The following is a 21,559-nucleotide window of genomic DNA, read 5'->3' on the forward strand; positions in this document are numbered from 1 at the left end:
ACAACCAGTAACGCTGACTAAGGTGTAAGAATGCATAGATGACGAATATGAATAGCATTGCTTCGCGCGGAACATTAAACGTCTTACGCCGTCCACGGCCCGCAGCATAGGAGCAAGCTTGAACGTCTTACGCCGTCCACGGTCCGCAATGAGTTAAAGTGTTTTCAGATAAATGTGCTGACACGAATTTAAACTCCACTTTTATCTGGCTGTCTTAGTACAGGCCCTTAGACACAGTGTCCGATTTACCTATTAAAACCGGGCGAGTTGGCCGTGCGCGTAGAGGCGCGCGGCTGTGAGCTTGCATCCGGGAGAGAGTAGGTTCGAATCCCACTATCGGCAGCCCTGAAAATGGTTTTCCGTGGTTTCCCATTTTCACACCAGGCAAATGCTGGGGCTGCACCTTAATTAAGGCCACGGCCGCTTCCTTCCAACTCCTAGGCCTTTCCTATCCCATCGTCGCCATAAGACCTATCTGTGTCGGTGCGACGTAAAGCCCCTAGCAAAAAAAAAAAAAAAAAAAAATTACCTATTAAAAATAACTTCACTCAATACTTTACCTGCATTTTCCCATAGAAAAGTTAGTGGGGAATTCAAGCAAATGAAAGAAATTTTGCATTATGAGCAAGTCCACCAACATTAGACCTAAAAAAAAATTCTTTACAGGACCCTTCATAAGCCCTAATGTTGAAGATAACACTATTGGTGGGCTGGCGTAAGGTTGCAATGTTGCCGTCATACAAACAGCTGATTGAACGATACAAGTTTTTAGAAACATAGAAGAAATGTTAAGTGATCGTAATTATGCACAATACAAATGAAATCTTGTGACAACTATCACACTTTCAACACAGATTACATGACACAAAATGATACGAGAAAAATCTATTGTTATTCAAAAAGGTTTTTGTCTCCAGGAACTGAAAGTACGCTTTGAAAACTCAAATGTTTGATATGTGCATTCCATGGCTATGCAGGAACGGAGGGAAGGCCATGCAAGCATACGAATTCCCTCTCCCAACTTCAGAGTTGTCCGCACTAATTCACATGCCTGACCATTAAGGCGCACTGCTCAGCACAAAGGATCACAATTCACCACTGTTGTCGTTCCGTGACATCGCACTGCACACTTGCATAATTATCTTGCAAAGAAAACACCACTTCCATAAATATGCAAACCTTGCCTGACCACCTGCTAGTAATGACACTTCAATACGTAAGTCAAGGTAGTTATAGATGGCACCATTATACTAGCCATATTGCCAATCAACAACAAAATTGAAATAGTTCTTTATTTTGCAGCTTGCCTAAACATTTCATTTTTTTAAAGTGCTCATGTTTTTGTAAGAAAAAAGGTTACATGCACTACACAAAATTGCAAACTATGCATTTTTTTTACATAACAAAAATTAGTGCACTGTCAAGTGCAACCTTGTGCCAGCCAACCTATAGACCTTACCCATTTGAATTATTTGGCTTTCTCACTTTTCCATTCATCAAAATTAACTGAAGTCTGATTTGTATAACGAAATAATGAAGATCCTTCCAATAAAATGTATTTCCTCCCAGCATGTAGAAGCCAATTTGATTTTACCAACAAGTTTCTACCTTCCATAACATAGTGCATGTTAAATGTATGAGGAAACTGAAAGAACTAAAATTGATACATCAGGTCTTAAGGGAAATAAAGGATCAATGAGGAAAGAAAAACAGAGATTATATTAAAAACTTAATATATATATTTTCATGTATACTTGATCGCAACACATTGTAAAGCTTTAGGAAAAGTCAAAAAACTTAAAATCATTTTTGGAATGACAAATCAGTCGTATAACAGTTTAAGGAGTGCTCCAGGATAATGCGTTTCTTTCAGTAATGTGTTTCTTCTTAATATTCTTCAGCTCCTTCACCTTCTCCCTCCACGGAGTCCATGCCGACCTCTTCGTAGTCCTTCTCCAGAGCAGCCAGATCCTCACGGGCCTCAGAGAATTCACCCTCCTCCATACCTTCTCCCACATACCAGTGCACGAAAGCACGCTTGGCGTACATCAGATCGAACTTGTGGTCCAACCTGGCCCAAGCTTCAGCAATGGCAGTGGTGTTGGACAACATGCAGACTGCTCGCTGCACCTTGGCCAGATCTCCACCAGGAACAACAGTTGGTGGCTGGTAGTTGATACCAACCTTAAAACCAGTAGGACACCAGTCTACAAACTGGATGGTACGCTTTGTCTTGATGGTGGCAATGGCAGCGTTGACATCCTTTGGTACTACGTCTCCTCTGTACAACATGCAACAGGCCATGTATTTACCGTGGCGAGGATCGCATTTGACCATCTGGTTGGCAGGCTCGAAGCAGGCATTGGTTATTTCAGCAACAGACAACTGCTCGTGGTAGGCTTTCTCAGCAGAGATGACTGGAGCGTAAGTGACAAGAGGGAAGTGGATACGGGGGTAGGGCACCAAGTTGGTCTGGAATTCAGTCAGATCGACATTCAGGGCACCGTCGAAACGAAGGGAGGCAGTGATAGAAGAAACGATCTGTCCAATAAGCCTGTTCAGGTTTGTGTAGGTTGGGCGTTCGATGTCCAAGTTTCGGCGGCAGATGTCGTAGATGGCTTCGTTATCGACCATGAAAGCGCAGTCTGAGTGTTCCAGGGTGGTGTGGGTGGTCAGGATGGAGTTGTATGGCTCAACCACGGCAGTAGATACCTGCAGAAGAAACAGGAACATAATTAGTAAAAGCATTGAGGTTTTCTTCAAACAAAATCAATGACCCAAATACTTTATGAAAATTATTCACAACTAAACCAATCTCTCCTGTAGCAAAAATAGACTATCTTCCCGTGGGTGGAGGCCGTAAAATACATGCATAGCATCCTCAGACTGCCCTAAGAGGGGGGAGGAAGACAGTTTGAAAATTCAGTTGGTAAACACCGTTTCCCTAGCAGAGTCTGCCATTGCCTGAACTTTGTGGCAGTCTGCTCACTTTCATCATTTCTATGAAACACCCCCCCCCCACTGGGTCAATTCTTTTGAAAGACTTAAATTTGCAAGGTCTAGGAGGCATTGTTTCATGCCTTTCCTGTTTTCAGGTACCTTTAACTTTTCAGTGTCATTTTCCATTTTTTGCTTCCTAATAGTAGTAACTGACTATGGTTGCCCAGTTTTATTCCCTCTATAAAACAGTATCCACTGAACTGCTAGAAATTTGCAAAATTATAATCGCTTTTTAAGTGTGTAATTGCTCACGGAAAGAACCTCGCAGATTACATTTATCCATACATTCTCTGAAAAAGTATTGTCCAAAATATTTAACCCTACATACTTTCTTATTGGACTGAATTAAAACAGCCTAATCTTTATAACCTTAAATGCTAATAACTTTTACATCTGCCCCAGGGGCTCCAATTTGGGAGCGTGGGTTGACGACCACGGGGCCCTTAGCAAAGTCCTGGCATTGTTTGCACTTGTGCCAGGCTCCTTACTTATTTATACTATCCGACCTCTCCAGGTCAACTCTGTTTTCAGATCCCGATGGTATTGGGTTAAGAGGACTAGGGAATGTCATTTCCACGACTTCATGGCCATTTACTTTCCTTGGCCAATACTGTCACTTTTTGAAAATGTCTGATCCCTTCAGTTCTTTTCTCTCCGATTAGTGTTTAAGATGAGTTGCCTAGATTTACTTCCTCATCAAGATCTTTATATATATGCAGCATTCAAGACAAAACTCCAATTTATTTTGTACAGTAGGCTTAGTAACCTCGGAAGTGAAACCTCAAATGTAATTTAACCTGTAAATATGTTACCATGAAAATTTAAACTTACCTGAGGTGCAGGGTAGATGGCGAATTCCAGCTTGCTTTTCTTGCCGTAGTCGACAGACAGACGTTCCATCAAGAGAGAGGTAAACCCAGAGCCAGTGCCACCACCGAAGGAGTGGAAGATGAGGAAACCTTGGAGCCCAGTGCACTGGTCTGCAAGCTTACGGATACGGTCAAGAACCAAATCAACAATCTCTTTGCCGATAGTGTAGTGACCACGAGCATAGTTGTTGGCAGCATCCTCCTTTCCTGTGATCAGCTGTTCAGGGTGGAATAGCTGCCTGTACGTGCCAGTGCGAACTTCATCTGTAAGGAACAAAGGCGTAAGTCATATGGTGCAGCCCAAGAGTAGACTGTTTTATCTGCATTGGACACTTATTAAATACTGAATGCAAAATAAAACGCCAACTCACAATTTGCTATTATGAGCAATATTCAACGTATATTCAGTACCATAATTTTATCTTAACCCATAAGTCACTGTCTACAAGATGTACAGGCAAACCACAAAGCCAGTTAATACCCGTCGTTCAAAACGAACATGTAAACAGAGTCACATAGTATTGCACGAACAGTTTCCGATTCTTGGTAGGCCTACAGATTCATTAATTGAAATGAAAGTTTAGTTTAATATTACTGGAAGTTCTTTTCAAATAAAGAAATGTAAAGATCAAACTAAAAAACTTCCTTATTTTAATCTCTTTCCATTAAAATTTATTTATATATGCTTTATAAGCAATTCAGGTGGCAGTTACACCTAATTACTTTTACATTAGCAATTATTCCAAGAATTGGAAAATATGCAAAGGAAAGCAAGAAAGGGAGATAGGAGACTAGCTGCTCAACTAAGTGGTATGTATAAATAACACCAGTATGTTTTTATTACATGTAATAAGTGGTATGTTCCGAGCTGTCAGTGGAGAGATGGCATGGAATGACATTAGCAGACGAAGTCAGTTTTGAGTGGTCTTTAAAAGCAGGAAAGAACACAATATGAAGATAAAGTTGGAATTCAAGAACAAAGTGGGGCAAATAAGGGGAGTTAGGGATTGGAATAACTTACCAAAGGAGATGTCAATGAATTTCCAACTTCTATGAAATAATTAAAGAAACAGCTAGGTAAAATGAACAGGAATAAAACAACTGAATGACAACCCTAAAACCTGATCAGTTTTAAAATTCCAGTCCTATTTTCAGATGTATCAAGAGATGTTAAGACACTCAAATGAAATCTATGTTTCAGACTTTTCACTGTTCATTTGTAACCCCACCAACCTGGACCCAATGTTTGGGAAGCCAGGCTCTGCCTGTCACAAGTCAGGACAAAGGGCGAGTGATAGAGGAGTAATACCTCTTATAAAACCTTGGTCCAGCTGACCCGTAAGGGTCCCTTGCCAGAGTTACGGTGAAGACCTCAACAGTAGCGAAAGCGGAGAAGAGGGACTTTCGAACGGTGGAACTGGCAACCCTCCTATTCTGGGTAAATAGAATAGGAACTGCTGCCCTGCGGTACAAGTGGGAACTTCAAAGGCTAAGGGAAGACAGATAATCGGCCTGGTGCCTCAGGCTTAAGATGGCAGCCCCATCAAGGCACTCTGAAGCAGTGGGTCAATCACTCGCTCTTCTTAAATAACCTGATTATTTAAACTGAAGCAAAATTACAAAACCGGATGGATAACCTGATGACAACCTTTGGCATGAAGAGGAAAATGAAAATTGGTTTCTGGAATGTGAGGACCTTGAGGGAGAAAGGCAGACTGAATCAAGCGACACGGGAAATGAACTACGGGCTGGACATTCTGGGATTGAGTGAGGTGAGGTGGTGAGGATTTGGTGAGATACAGACAACAGATGGAATTACATTTCTATACTCTGGTAGTGAGGATGAAGAGCACAGGGGTAGAGTGGGGTTGCTGCTCAGTAGAAATGCAATGAGAAGTCTTATGGAGTGGAAGCAGATTTCCAGTAGGCTTCCGACTGCTAGGTTCATGACCAAGATCAGGAATGTGACCATTATCCAATGCTATGCACCTACAGAACAATCGGAGTTGGAAAAGAAGGAAGAATTCTACCAAATGTTGCAAGATGCCACAATGAAAACCAGTAAGGAAGGATATTCTCATAGTTATGGGAGACTTCACCGCGAAGGTTGGCTCAAGAAACGAAGGATTGAAACACATGGGTATACACGGTCTTGACAAGATTAATGAAAATGGGGAAAAGTTCATGGAATATTGCGCCAGCCAAGACTTGGTGATAGGTGGCACGGTGTTCCCGCATAGGCAGTGTTATAAAGTCACGTGGGTGTCTCCTGATCAAGCCACGGAAAACCAAATTGATCACATTGCAGTGAGCAGGAGGTTCAGGAGTTTGGAAGATGTTAGGAACAAGAGAGGAGCGGACATTGGTAGTGACTATCATCTTGTTGTCACCAACTTCCGTATAAAGATCGTGGCAGTCCACCAAAAGTTCATCACTCGGCACAAGAAGTTTGATGTTGGTAAGCTGAAGGATGAGCAGACATTGGAACAATTTCAACTAGAACTTAGCAACAGATTCGAGGTGTTAGATTCTGAGGTAGAGAAGGATGTGGAGACTGTATGGAACGAGGTAAAAAACATCTATGTGGAAACAAGTGAGAAACAGCTCGGGTACAAAAACTAGCTGCGGAAGGAATGGATATCTGATCAGACCTAGGACAAGATAAATTATAGGAAGGAGATAAAGGCCAAGCTAAATATATGCAAAACCAGACAGCAGAAGGTTCAAACACAAGCTGAGTATTCAATAGCAGATAGGGAAGTAAAGAGGAGTGTGTCAAAGGATCACAGGAAGTGGATTGACGAGTAGGCTGAGAAAGCTGAACAGGCAGCAAAAAGGGGGGATATAAAGGAGCTTTATGGCATCACAAAGATGCTTTTGAAGAAAGGTTTTAATGAAACTAGGCCTGTGAAGAGAAAGACAGGTGAGGTCCTCACTACGTGCGAACAACAGCTGAGTAGATGGAGGGAACGCTTTGCGAAGGTTTTTAATAGAGATATTGGACTGGAAAATGGAGAAGATGAAGAAACAGAAGGGGATCCAGGCATCGGCCTCGACCCTCCAACCCAGGGTGAGATACTGACAGCGTTGAAGCAAATGAAAAATAGGGAAGGCACCTGGTCTGAACAACATTCCAGCAGAAATACTGAAAGCAGATCTTTATACTACAATCAAATTGCTGCACCCACTGCTGGAGAAGATATGGAAAGAGGAGAAAATACCGACCGACTGGAAGAAGGGGCCGATAGTCAAGTTACCGAAAAAAAGGGGATACAACAATCTGCAACAACTGGAGGGGTATCACCTTGCTCTCCATTCCAAGCAGAGTGCTGTCGCAAGTCATCCTGAATCGCATAAAGGATTCAGTAGAAAGAAGACTTCGAAAGGAACAGGCGGGATTTCGGCAACATCGCAGCTGTGTGGACCTCATCAATACACTTCGAATCATCATAGAACAGAGTGTGGAATGGCGGAATAGCCTCTACCTCGCATTCGTGGACTTCGAGAAAGCCTTAGATTCTGTAAACCAAAGAATCATGTGAAAGACCCTGGAGTGAGACAGGGGTGTGTTCTTTCTCCCACTCTGTTCCTGCTGGTCCTAGACAGTGTGATGAAGAAGGTAATAGGATGGAAGAGGGGTGTTCAGTGGGGGATGAGAGACAGGCTTGAAGACCTTGACTTCGCAGAAGACATTTGTCTTATGGCACAGCGGTACCGGGACATAGAAGATAAACTGACTAGGTTGAAGAAGGAAGTGGAACGTGTAGGTGTCATGATGAACACAAAGAAGACTAAAGAGATGAGGATTAATTCGGATGTCATGACCAGCCTGACAGTAAATGGAAAGGAAATTGAGCGAGTTGAGTCCTTCCTATACCTTGGAAGTATAGTTACAATGAATGGGAGAGCAGAGGAAGATATCCGGAAGGCAAATGGTGCATTTGTCCACCTCTACCCTGTATGGAAGAATAGAAACATCTCCAGGAAGACTAAGCTTCGCCTCTTCAACAGCAATGTAAAGTCTATTCTTCTATACGGCTGTGAAACATAGAAAGTTACAAAACAGATCAATAACCAGCTACAGGTGTTCATTAATAGATGTCTGCGTCGCATAACAAATGTGAGGTGGCCGGACATAATCTCGAATGAAGATCTTTGGAACATGACCAACCAGTAGCAGATTTACATCCAGATCAAGGAGAGGAAATGGGGCTGGATCGGGCACACACTAAGGAAGCCGGATGGAGCTGTTTAAGAGGGCAGCGCTGGACTGGAACCCTCAAGGCTCCAGAAAGAGAGGCCGGCCCAAGAAGACCTGGAAGAGGACGATTGAGAGGTAAATTGCAGAGGTTGACAAGACCTGGAGCGAAGTGAAGAGAATGGCCAGGAACCGTACTGTGTGGAAATATTTCGACAAGGCCCTATGCTCCAGAGGGAGCAACAGGAAATAAGTAAGCACTGTTCATCTGTGAAAACTGTTACTCATACAAGTGTAGTGTAACTAATCATGCATGGTATATAAACCATAGATTGCGACAAGACATTACCGATTGTTTTTAAAGGTTAATTATGTCACAGAATAGTCATGAATATAGTAATTATTATTTTGACTGCAATATGCAAGACATGTCACTGAATAGGTTAGCATACATCATAACCAAGATATTTTTTATTTTTCCCATTCCACAGTTCTTCAGTTCCCACCCAAACAGACTAACCTTTCTTAACAGAGGTAAAATTCAGTCGCAGCATTTGACAGATCCTGCAAGAAACCCCCTTCCCATCAGAAAACTAGTTCTAAACCTCTCCAAAATGAAAACTTCCCTTCAAATACCAGGCAATAAAAGTATATGGAGAAAATTCCAGACTTTCTGATGCTTACCAACAACAGTAGGTTCAAGATCGACAAACACTGCTCGGGGAACGTGTTTGCCAGCACCAGTCTCGCTGAAGAAAGTATTGAAACTGTCGTCTCCTCCTCCCAAAGTCTTATCAGATGGCATCTGGCCATCAGGCTGGATTCCATGTTCCAGGCAGTAGAGTTCCCAACAGGCATTACCAATTTGGCACCCAGCCTGGCCAACGTGTATGGAGATGCACTCACGCTGCACGAAAAAGAAAACATTACACACTCTGCAGCTAAAAATAAAGCCTCAGAATAGCACATTTCAAAATCCTAGCTTGCCTTAAGGGGTTATGATTTATCAATTCATACACTCAATCATGTTTATAAAAAAGTTCTTTTGGCTTTTTTTAATTAAAAAAAGCCTCGTGTACCAATTTACCACTACTTTCTTTACCTATCAGACTGACTGGCTTGTATAAAGGCATAAACTATTGGCCCTTTCAAGAAAAGGGGTTTCCATTATTACCGTACAGTTCATCAATCTGGTTACAATTTTTCTATTAGAACTATTAAGAACTACAAAGGCTACAATTAAAAGACCGGCAGAATCATACTATCCACAGCGCTGGGAAGAACGATGCAGATTTTCTTTTGTTGCTAGCAGTTTAGTTATTAGCTAACACATTTATCAGTCATGCTATGAACTGCTGGTTGAAAGCTTCGAGACATTCTACACACTCTAAACATGAACCAGGTAAATAGGCATTAAAGGATTAGGGTATAACTTTACATCCCGCAGCCCAGCGGTTATAACATTATAAGGAAGTGAAAATGACGCAAATCTTACTTCGAATTCCTTTTAGAGGAGAGATGTGTTCATTGCCATGTCTAGGAACCCACCAGCCCGCCCCAAGAAGTATATTTACTTTTATAACCTAATAAAGAGCAGTAGCCGCCATCGTCCATGGCTAAAGTAGCTTCTTGCATTCTCATTGGTCATGGTGAACGGAATGTGACGTCATTGCCATCAATGCTGATAAATACATTGCGTTACCCCAACCCCGGCTGAATAAAAGCACAAACAAAAAAATACCATGTGAAATAACAATGCGGCTTTAACCGTCCGGACCCATGGTCTTGTCCAGATCCTATCCTAACCGTCTGCATGGCAAGAACCAGTCTAGACCAATCGTGTTTCCACATGAAACTAGAGGCCTAGGGCCGCTTCGCGGCTTCTAACCGTCCAGACCAATGGTCTTGTCCACGGCAAGAATCCTAACCGTCCAGACCAATCATCATGTCCACGGCAAGAATCCTAACCGTCCAGACCAATCGTGTAACAATAATCACCACCACCAGCTATCGAAGCACCTCACTCATTAGTTCCTCAGTACAGAGGTTGGCAGCTATGAGTATAGCTTCACAACATCCTTCCCGAGAAGGCCGTGAGCATGTAAACAAACGACAGTCGTTCCGCACGCAGCTGAATGTAGCGAGTGCTGGGCTGCGAGAAGTAAAGTAATGATAAGGATTAGTCATAAGTATTATGAAACAATTACTTTTGATATCTTGCGCTGTTATTTTATTAGCTCTGAAGTTAGCCGCTCAGATCGCTTCACGAAAGAATTCAAATGGGCTTTGAGGCGATGTTTGTAATACAGCCATGCTAACCGAGACTTCAACGAAAGCAGTTAAAAGTTAGAGTTGACGACATTTAATTTTCACTGCCTTTCCAACAACTTCCCTCAAAATAAATGTATTCCCATAATATTATTATTATTATTGCCTCCGTGGCTCAGGCAGCAGCCTCTCACTGCTGGGTTCCGTGGTTCAAATCCCAGTCACTGCGAGATTTGTGCTGGACAAAGCAGAAAAAAATGGCATTCCCCGTCCACCCAACATCTGAAAGGAAGAAATTTATCCTTCAACAGCTAACTGGATATAAAGCAACATCTCTTTCTGTTGGAATTACAGCCTGTTCAGTAGGTAGGTTTATGGGTCTGATAATAGCAATTTTTTTAAAACTGCCCTTCAAAAAGAGAATCATACAACAGAGGGATTCCATTTTTCGAGTAAATATAATGTTCTACCAGTGATCTATAAATGGTGCAAAAACCAGGAACAATGAACTTACAGATTTTTAATTATTCGGATTTCGTAGAACTGAGAACCCGGCCGACATAGAAATGAATACCTTCCACACTAATACCAGTGCTCTGACGAGAAGTAGCCACACCTTAATTACACGATGAAGTTTTAACTCCCCCACCCAAGACCACTTAAATTAATGGGTATGTACAGTTAGTCTTAATCGATACTTAAAACACTGCAAGCGTAAGTACTCAAATGGGAGACGCCCAATTTGCCGGTCATCGTACAGTCACGCATCGTTGACGTGTATCACCTCGTTTCCGAGGTCTGGCAACTGTCAACGCGTGTTGACCTTTCTGTGAACTGGAACCTCATGACTCACAGCTCAATTCAATTCCTAACCGTGACATACTTGATGACGTCACGAACCTACAACGTGGGCCACAAAGTGAGGGAAGAGCTACTCGAATAATGAATATACACTTGTTCAGTAGACAGCACAAATGTTATCCTTTTAGACAGCAGGAAATGCTTCTGCATAGTTTGAACGGTATCAGCCGGCTTTGGAACGGAGAGAGGAATGGCTTCCACCTGTAGCAGCCATGTCCTACTTACAAGGAAGCCCCACCCATACACAGCACGCCACGAAATAAGTTACCTTATAAGGCAACAATCCTTTCAAACTAAATTACATTAATTTCCTGCAAGTTTCTCCTACTTTCTCCGAACAAAATAGAGAAGAAACAAGTAGGGAAGTACACACCCGGCACCGGTATATGGAAATGCCAGCCAGCTGTCTTTAGCAGGTAGAAATAACGAACTACAAAGCATCGTTGATCCTACGAAAGCCGGTTAGCGATGTATATAAATTTAAACACTGGTCATAAAGTTTTATCCCAAGGTTCAATATAATATCAAAGAATAAATTATTGTTCTTGACATGCGCCGCAGGTCAATATTTCTGTAATCTGTTCATACCAAACGACGGTAACAGGCTTTGATTTAGCATTTCCTAGCATGGAAGAAATAAAGTATTACAGCCAGTATTTTTTTTTTTTTCCAAGAAACGAAATTGGGTTGAGGGCGTTGTCCTGCAGTAAAATACACGTGGCAAGCTTCGCGAATAATCTGTCTTCACAAATATACTTTTGCTGAAAAACTCTTTAAAAGAAATAGAAAAACGATTTTAGGAAAGCTTCATACGAAATAATTAGCTTGGCTATCGCCTAAAAAAAAAACCGTTAAGCAGAGGTGGTCCAATATATCCACAGAGGCAGCTGGTCTAATATATGAAATTAATTATCTAAATAGTCTTAAATATTTTCATTGAATGCGTCTTTAAAAACTCGAGACTTACCATTTTGATGTTTCAAGATGTAGTTATAGAGAAATAAGACAATAAATTAAAAAAGCAGTCTGGTTGTCGTTCAGCTTAGCTGCGATGTCGCTGCACCAAACGGACAAGTGAGGAAAATTGAATCTGGTAGAGCTTTTATAAGCTCTCTTCCCCTCTGCGGGACGCGCCTCCTGATTGGTCGAGGTAGCCGCAGCTGTGATGTCATCTAGGGCGTGACACCCACTTTCTTGTCCAAATATGTCGACAAGTATGCCCATTTTTGTTGGTTCTGTTTACGCTAAAACATGTACGTAATTTTTAAGTGTATTTCCAGTAATTTATTCCTTTTTGTCTGGGATATTTATTGCAAGAAAGGAATCGGTTTATATGACGTCACCATAGGGGGCGGGGGGAAACGTGACGACCGCACCGTTTGCCGCATTTGAGACAGACTGACAGACAAAATTTAATTCAAAAAAGTTTTAACGGTAATTTTTGTATTCGTAAATATAACTTATTTAAATTATTCAAATAATATGAATGGAAATTCGAAATATTTTGAAGGATATCTATCATACCAAATTATATTTTAATCTGTGAACTTGAGTACATATTTACCGGCTTTTTCAACGTATATCACGATGTTTATTCAGCTGTCATGGATGTTGAGAAGTACCTACAGGTGACAGCTGCATGTGGGTCAATTTAGACAAGTATCATGAGCAGAAAAGTTCTGTTAGCAATAGCAATAAAAAACGTTACATTCAGTCCTTATTCGGCCTTGGCTCCCATCCCAGGCGAGCGAAAGCGCCGTCTAGTCTTGAAGTCATGGATCCATAATAGGAAATTCCAAGTATTCTGACTAGTTATGGCGATGATGTCACGATTCCTCACATATGTCATTTTTGTGGAGATAAGCCACTGGAGCACGTCACGTAGTATTTTGTAGATATGTACCTACCGTAATTGATCTGTATGCAGAAATTTGGTATTGTTTATTTATTTGCTTTTTTCATTACCGAGCGATTTGGCCGTGCGATTAGCGGCGCGCAGCTGTGAGCTTTCATTCGGGAGATAGTGGGTTCGAACAACCCCACTGTCGACAATAGAAATGAGCTTTAATAAGCGATATTTCAGAATATCTGTGACACAAAAATATCTGTAATTCAGTCACAGGAAGCACAGCATATGATTATCGTCACGGGTCACGGAAAGAGATGAGCTTAAATGATACTGTATTTCAGAATATATGTGACCGGCGTATATGTGACACAAAGATATTTGACTTTTATCGGTGATTCAGTCACAGGAACACAGCACATGATTATCGTCAATGTAACTCTTTGGTCGGGGGCGGCCAGTATCGAAATACTTCTATACCGGTAGTTGATATGATGATAAAGTCTTTTTCGGAAGACATTAGAAGAGTGAAAAATAATATTCACATTTGAAGTTTTTAATAATGCGTAGGGAAAAGGTTGTTAACATGATGCGCAACCAATTAACAAGCGGAATGTAATTACCCGTGTCATGTCTCCGGGATCCCCCTGTGGATGGGATCAGTAGAATAACACCCACGGTAACCCCCTGCCTGTCGTAAGAGGCGACTAAAAGGGGTCCCAGGGGACCGCGGATTGGCGACCATGGGGCCCTGAGCTGAGTCCTGGCATTGCTTCCACTTACTTGTACCAGGCTCCTCACTTTCATCTATCCTATCCGATCTCCCTTGATCAACTCTTGCCCTTTTCCGACTCCGACGGTATTAGAGCACTCGACGCTCAGGGAGTCTTTCATTTTCACGCCCTTGGTGGCCCTTGTATTTCTTTGGCCGATACCTTCCTTTTTCAAAGTGTCTGATCCCTTCCATTTTTTCTCTCTGATTAGTGTTATATACAGTGGAGGATGTTTGACTAATTGTACTTCCTCTTAAAACAATAATCACCAATTATTCACAGTACTTAATGTAGGTTTAAAAATAAAATGACTAAAAATAATAAATTTATGAACTTAATACAAAGATTCCTCCCGTATACAGAGTTATTCCACAAAGTTGTCCACCTCAAAACTCGTGAACGGTTAAAGATATTGACATTTTATTTTCACTTTCAGTAATGGTACCAAAGGGCTTAAATCTACAAATATTAAAAATTTAGCACCGTGTTTATTTTGAAAATCAGACAAGTACCGGTACTTCTCGAAAAAATATTATGTATTCAAACATGCCTCATTTGCCAGCTGAGGACTGATCTGTTCGATTCGCGCTATGTATGAAACATGAGCTAGCTACTGACATAGGCCTAGAGAGTTGCTAGACAGGTATTCTCTCTACTGTGTTCAAAAATACACTATGATGAAATGTATGATTTGACTCTTTTAATATCGCCGTAGGTAAATGGTGAAACTGATATAGACCTTGAGCTAGAGCAGATAAAATAGCCCTGTGAGCGTGATCCAAGTACACAACTTAAACGATACTTCTGTGACAGCGAATCTGATATATCTGTGACAGAAAAATATTGGTGACAAAGTAGCAGGCTGTGATTTATCGATCATCTCTAGTCGGCAGCCCTGAAGAATGTTTCCCGTGGTTTCCTACATTCACACCAGGCAAATGCTGGGGCTGTACCTTAATTACAGGATTATATAGAGCCTATACAGGAGAAGAAGCATGGGGAGATATCCGTGAGAGGCTTCAGTTGGAAAATAATTATATCGGCAGGACTGACCACAAATATAAAATTAGAAGGAATTTTAGCAGAAGCGATTGGGGTAAATTTTCATTCATTGGGAAGGGTGTGAAGGAGTGGAACAGTTTACCAGCGGTAGTGTTTGATCCTTTTCCAAAATCTGTACAGATATTCAAGAAGAGAATAAACAGCAACAGAGAAAATAAATGAAGTGTTAGAGGGCATTCGACCGGTGCAGGTTATTGTAAATAAAAAAAAAAAATGTGTGTGAATAAATTAATTCCATCCCCTGGTCTAAGGAGTTTGGACAGCCAAAGTAGGAGACTGCCTGGAGGGGTGAAGTACAGTGGGGACTTCGAGGGCCCTGGGACCGCTACGGTAGCTGTGAAGGCCCTTCAGGAACTCTGAAAAGTGGTGGCAAAAGGGGCTCTGGTTAAGACGTAGCAGGTCGTTATGCTACTTAGGATCCAGAACGGGTAAAAAAAAAAAAAAATAGTAAATAAATAAATGCAATGTAAATATTAATGTTATACCAGTTTTATAGTATCATTTGAAGCAATTCCACATACTGTATATCAGTTGACTATATTTGTAAGTAGTACAGGAGATATTATAATTAGAATTTTGTAAACAATATAAATTTATTAAGGATGAGCTGTGTGTTAATAGAAAACATTGTTAGCGTAAATTGTATAATATTGTATTATAGGAAAAATTTTCTTCTCTTGTTAATTTAATATTTAGTGCTTGACAATAATGTATTTTAGTGTACCATTTGCCACCGAGGTAGACACCTCATTTGCAAATAAAGAGATTTTGATTTGATTTGATTTTAAGGCCACGGCCGCTTCCTTCCCACTCCTAGCCCTTTCCTGTCTCATAAGACCTATCTCTGTCGGTGCGACGTAAAGCAAATTGAAACTTTTTTTTTTTTTTTTTTTGTCCGCCTCTGTGGTGTAGAGGTTACTGTGATTAGCTGCCACCTTCGGAGGGCCCTGTTCGATTCCAGGCTCTGCCACGAAATTTGAAAAGTGGTACGAGGACTGGAACGGGGTCCACTCAGCCTCGGGAGATCAACTGATTAGAGGGTGGGTTGGGGATGGGGGGATCGAATCTCTCCTCACCCATCCTCGAAGTGGTTTTCCATGGTTTTTCACTTCTCCTCCAGACAAATATCGGAATGGTACCTAACTTAAGGCCACGGTCGCTTCCTTCCCTCTTGCTTGTCTATCCGTTCCAATGTTCCCATCCCCCACAAGGCCGCTGTTCAACATAGCAGGTTGAGGCCGCCTGTACGAGGTACGGGCCATCCTTCCCAGTTGTATCCCCGACCAAATGTCTCACGCTCCAGGACACTGCCCTTGAGGTGGTAGAGTTGGGATTCCTCGCTGAGTCCGAGGGAAAAACGAGCCCTGGAGGCTAAACAGATTAAAAATAATAACATTTTTCTTACAACGGAATTCAACTACCAACATTATTTATTTAATTTTGTGTCCGTTTTTTAAATTATAGCGCACAAATTCTTGAATGGTAATTTCCATCAACTAGCCCTGTCTTTTACATTTACTGAGTTGCGGTATACAAGAAGAACTTAACGTAAGTTTTCAAAAGTAAAACTCGGACGATTATTGGCTAACAGGGCCATATAGCCTACGTTAAAAAAATACCCTTTGTTCTTGAGGTGAAACAATAAGGCACACTATATCGCTGGTTACTTAATCACTATTTTCTGCAGCATGGAGTGAGAATTGTTTTCCAGACAGAACCTTGGATGTGGAGCACACATCATTGTGAGTCTTTATTGAAGGGATGCTTTGACTAGTTCATTATACATAGCTGGACGTTAAAATAGGGAACTGTTCTGTTTACTTCAGAATAAATATACATATAGCAGATTTGTGAATGGAAGTTGCATTTCCCTCACAAAATAGGCTAAAGTGTTAATTCTTAATCACGGAGGTGGGCAGAGGCTTAACGTAATGCAGGCGGGCCCGGGGCTTTAAGGGGCCTCTCGAACACCTCTCAAAAAAATAATATATGCTAGCGGCTAGCCTAATGTCACTGCGCACGGAGTCCGAATCCATGGCTAAATGGTTAGCGTGCTGGCCTTTGATGACAGAGGTCCCGGGTTCGATTCCCAGCAGCGTCGGGAATTTTAACCACCATTGGTTAACTTCGCTGACACAGGGGTTGGGTGTATGTGTCGTCTTCATCATGTCATGCCCATCACGACGTGCGGGTCGCCTACGGGCGTCAAATCAAAAGACCTGCACCTGGCGAGCCGAGCTTGTCCTCGGACACTCCCGGCACTAAAAGCCATACGCCATTTCATTTCATTTCATTTTGTAGAATCAGTCGAAATAGTCGAGATAGTGGGTTCGAATTCCACTGTCGGCAGCCCAGAAGGTGGTTTTCCGTGGGTTCCCATTTTCAGACCAGGCAAATGCTGGGGCTGTACCTTAATTAAGGCCACGGTCGCTTCCCTCCAACTCCTCGGCCTTTCCTATCCCATCGTCGCCATAAGACCTATCTGTGTCGGTGCGACGTAAACCTACTAACAAAAGCGTTAACGTAGAATTTCATAGTGAAGGATAATGTTGGATAGGCAGAATTTACACAAATCCCCCCCCCCCCCAAAAAATAAAATCATCGGTTAGAGTGTCTGGCTGTTGTATCGTGTATCGGTGGTACTGAGTTTGAGGTGGTGATTATTGTTTTAAGAGGAAGTTGAACTGGGCAACCATCCTCTATTAACACTAATCAAAGGAAAAAAATAGAAGAGATCTGACTCTCCGAAAAATGAAATGAAAAATGCAGTGGAATGAAAGACTCCCTAGACCTTTTAAAACTTATACTGTCGGTGTTAGAAAACAAGAGTTGACCAAGGGAGGTCAGATAAGAAAGATAAAGTAAGGAGCCTCCGACAAAAAATAAAGTGGAAGCATTGCCAGGACTCAGCTAAGAACCCCGGCAGGACTCACAGTCTAGGAATGAAATAATCAAGGTACTATCAGATACAAACAGTACAGAGCTCAAAGGGCGAATAGAGTAGAAGGATTTATAAGTAACAGGAGCCATTAGACTTGATTTTAATTGTAAGTTGTTTCCAGTTTCCATTATATTTTAATCTTGTGTTTGTACTTAAATGTTTAATGTAAAGATTTTTATTTAAAATCGACCCTATGTTCTCCCCAAAACGTATTGTTGTTATGTTTCTTCGTATGACGTTACGGGCAGGCGGAGGCGACGTAATACACTGGTTGGTCGCCACGCTTTCTGGGGGAGCGGGTTGGGGCTCCCCCAACCACACAACCCCTCAGAGGTATTGTGTGTTTCTCTCCCTGTCTGTTTATAACGGGACTTGTTGCTACCTTGCAGTAAACCTTGGGGAGTTGCAAAGAAAACAGAGATCTCCGAAGATATAAACCAAACTTTATAACCTTAACGAAATGTCTTTTTACTTTGTGCATATCATTTAGTGTGTAATGAATTCTTACGTAGAATATTACATTTCCAGTGTCAAGCAAATTGGTGTTAACCGATGAAAATAATTAATATTTAATATGTTCCAATTCCTCCTCTGCGAACCATGTGACCTTGCCGCGGTGGGGAGGCTTGCGTGTCCCAATGATGCAGATAGCCGAGCCGCAGGTGCAACCATATCGGATGGGTATCTGTTGAGACCAGACTAACGAATGGTTCATCGAAAGGGGGGTAGAGCCTCTCGGTAGTTGCAAGGGCGGCAGTCTAGATGATTGACTGATATGGCCTTGTAATAATACTCAACATGGCTTAGCTGTGTTGATACTGCTACACGGCTGAAAGCAACGGAAAACTACAGCCGTAACTACCTCCCGAGGAAATGCAGCTCTCTCTGTATGAATGATGTACTGATGATGACTTCCTCCCGGGTAAAATATTCCGGAGGTAAACTAGCCCCCCATTCGGATCTCCGGTTGGGGACTACACGAGAGGGGGCGATCATCAGGAAGATGGATACTGACATTCTGCGAGCCGGAGCGTGGAATGTTAGAAGTCTGAATCGTTGTGGTAGATTAGAGAATCTGAAAAGGGAGATGGATAGGCTAAAGTTAGATGCAGTTGGTATAAGTGAAGTACGTTGGCAGGAAGAACAGGGTTTTTGGTCAGGCGACTACCGAATTATCAACACAAAATCAAACAGAGGAAATGCAGGAGTTGGTTTAATAATGAATAAGAAAATAGTGCAGCGGGTAAGCTACTACGACCAGAATAGTGAAAGAATTATTGTCGTCAAGATAGACACCAAACCAATGCCCCCACAATAGTGCAAGTCTATATGCCTACTAGTTCAGTGGATGATGAGGAAATCGAAAGAATATATGAAGGAGATAGAAGATTTAATACAATATGTCAAAGGTGACGAGAATCTAATTGTGATGGGAGACTGGAATGCAGTGGTAGGCCAAGGAAGAGAAGGTAATACAGTAGGAGAACTTGGATTGGGACAAAAGAACGAAAGAGGAAGTCGGTTGGTTGAATTCTGCACTGATCATAATTTAGCCCTTGCCAATACTTGGTTCAAACACCACAAACGACGGCTGTATACGTGGACGAGACCTGGAGACACTGGAAGGTATCAAATAGACTTCATTATGATTAGGCAGAGATTCAGAAACCAAGTGTTGGATTGAAAAACTTTCCCAGGAGCAGACGTGGACTCTGACCACAACTTGTTGGTCATAAAATGCCATCTGAAGTGGAAGAAATTGAAGAAAGGAAAGAATGCAAAAAGATGGGATCTAGACAAGTTGAAACAAAAGAGTGTGAGGGATTGTTTCAAGGAACATGTTGCACAAGGGCTAAATGAAAAGGCTGAAGGAAACACTATAGAGGAAGTGTGGATAGTCATGAAAAATGAAGTCAGCAGGGCTGCTGAAGAAATGTTAGGAAGGAAGAAAAGATCAACTAAGAATCAGTGGATAACTCAAGAGATACTAGACCTGATTGATGAACGACGAAAATACAAGAATGCTAGAAATGAAGAGGGCAGAAAAGAATACAGGCGATTAAAGAATGAAGTGGATAGAAAGTGCAAGGTAGCTAAGGAAGAATGGCTGAAGGAGAAATGCAAGGATGTCGAAGGTTGTACTGTCCTGGGAAAGGTAGACGCTGCATACAGAAAATCAAGGAAACCTTTGGAGAAAGGAAATCTAGGTGTATGAATATTAAGAGCTCATATGGAAAGCCACTTCTAGGGAAAGAAGACAAAGCAGAAAGATGGAAGGAATATATCCAACAGTTGTATCAAGGTAAAGATGTAGATAATTTGGTTCTGGAACATGAAGAGGCTGTTGATGCTGATGAAATGGGAGACCCAATTTTGAGGTCAGAGTTTGACAGAGCTGTGAGTGACGTAAATAGGAACAAGGCACCTGGAATTGATGATATTCCCTCTGAATTACTGACTGCCTTAGGAGAAACCAACATGGCAAGCTTATTTCATTTAGTGTGCAAGATGTATGAGACAGGAGAAGTCCCATCCGATTTTCGGCAGAATGTTGTTATACCTATTCCCAAGAAAGCCGGTGCTGACAGGTGTGAAAACTACCGCACCATTAGTTTAGTATCTCATGCCTGCAAAATTTTAACACGTATTATTTAGAGAAGAATGGAAAAACAAGTTGAAGCTGAGTTGGGAGAAGATCAATTTGGCTTCAGAAGAAATGTAGGAACACGTGAAGCAATACGTCTGATCTTAGAGGATCGAATCAAGAAGGACAAGCCCACGTACATGGCATTCGTAGATATAGAAAAGGCATTCGATAATGTTGATTGGACCAAGCTATTTATGATTCTGAAGATGATAGAGATCAGATACCGAGAACGAAGAATTATCTACAATCTGTATAAAAATCAGTCTGCAGTGATAAGAATCGAGGGCTTTGGAAAAGAAGTAGCAATCCAGAAAGTAGTGAGGCAAGGCTGCAGTTTGTCCCCTCTCCTTTTCAATGTTTACATAGAACAGGCAGTAAAGGAAATCAAAGATAAATTTGGAAAGGGAGTCACAGTCCAAAGAGAGGAAATCGAAACCTTGAGATTTGCCGATGATATTGTTATTTTATCTGAGACTGCAGAATTTCTCGAGAAGTTGCTGAATGGTATGGATGAAGTCTTGGGTAAGGACTACAAGATGAAAATAAATAAGTCCAAAACAAAAGTAATGGAGTGCAGTCGAACGAAGGCAGGTGATGTAGGAAATATTAGATTAGGAAATGAAGTCTTAAAGGAAGTAGATGAATATTGTTACTTGGGTAGTAAAATAACTAACGATGGCAGAAGTAAGGAGGACATAAAATGCAGGCTAGCACAAGCAAGGAAGAGCTTTCTTAAGAAAAGAAATTTGGTCACTTCAAACATTGATATCGGAATTAGAAAGATGTTTTTGAAGACTTTCATGTGGAGCGTGGTATTGTATGGAAGTGAAACATGGACGATAACTAGCTCAGAAAGAAAGAGAATAGAAGCTTTTGAAATGTGGTGTTACAGCTGAATGCTGAAGGTGAGATGGATAGATCGAATCACGAATGAAGAGATACTGAATCGAATTGGTGAGAGGAGATCGATTTGGCTAAATTTGACGAGAAGAAGACGGAATGATAGGACACATCTTAAGACACCCAGGAGTTGTTCAGTTGGTTTTTGAAGAAAGTGTAGGTGGTAAGAACGGTAGGGGTAGACCAAGGTATGA

The 21,559-nt window shown here is 41.6% G+C and overlaps 2 protein-coding genes across 2 annotated transcripts in view; one reads left to right on the top strand and one right to left on the bottom strand.

The window, feature by feature from the left end:
- Nucleotides 1–1,716: 1,716 nt before the first annotated feature.
- Nucleotides 1,717–12,306, bottom strand: LOC136885282 (tubulin alpha-1 chain). Its single transcript, XM_067157787.2, has 4 exons — nucleotides 12,164–12,306; nucleotides 8,752–8,974; nucleotides 3,832–4,133; nucleotides 1,717–2,712 (listed from the first exon to the last, which is right to left on the bottom strand). The coding sequence occupies exons 1-4, from the start codon at nucleotides 12,164–12,166 to the stop codon at nucleotides 1,888–1,890; spliced, it is 1,353 nt and encodes a 450-aa protein (XP_067013888.1). The 5' UTR covers nucleotides 12,167–12,306; the 3' UTR covers nucleotides 1,717–1,887.
- Nucleotides 5,374–21,559, top strand: part of IntS4 (integrator complex subunit 4) — a 130,320-nt gene continuing 114,134 nt past the window's right edge. Inside the window, exon 1 of the mRNA XM_067157786.2 lies at nucleotides 5,374–8,320. The gene's annotated coding sequence lies outside the window, so the exon portion shown is untranslated. The remainder of the gene's footprint in view (nucleotides 8,321–21,559) is intronic.

Source organism: Anabrus simplex, chromosome 14 (genome assembly GCF_040414725.1).
Source record: "Anabrus simplex isolate iqAnaSimp1 chromosome 14, ASM4041472v1, whole genome shotgun sequence".
NCBI lineage: Eukaryota > Metazoa > Arthropoda > Insecta > Orthoptera > Tettigoniidae > Anabrus > Anabrus simplex.

Bases quoted from the DNA above. Each gene is read 5' to 3' on its own strand.
- LOC136885282 (XM_067157787.2), bottom strand. The intron at 4,134-8,751 runs GTAAGCATCAGA...TGTTCCTTACAG, and splicing joins TCTTGAACCTACTGTTGTTG to ATGAAGTTCGCACTGGCACG. The intron at 2,713-3,831 runs GTAAGTTTAAAT...TTTCTTCTGCAG, and splicing joins CCATCTACCCTGCACCTCAG to GTATCTACTGCCGTGGTTGA.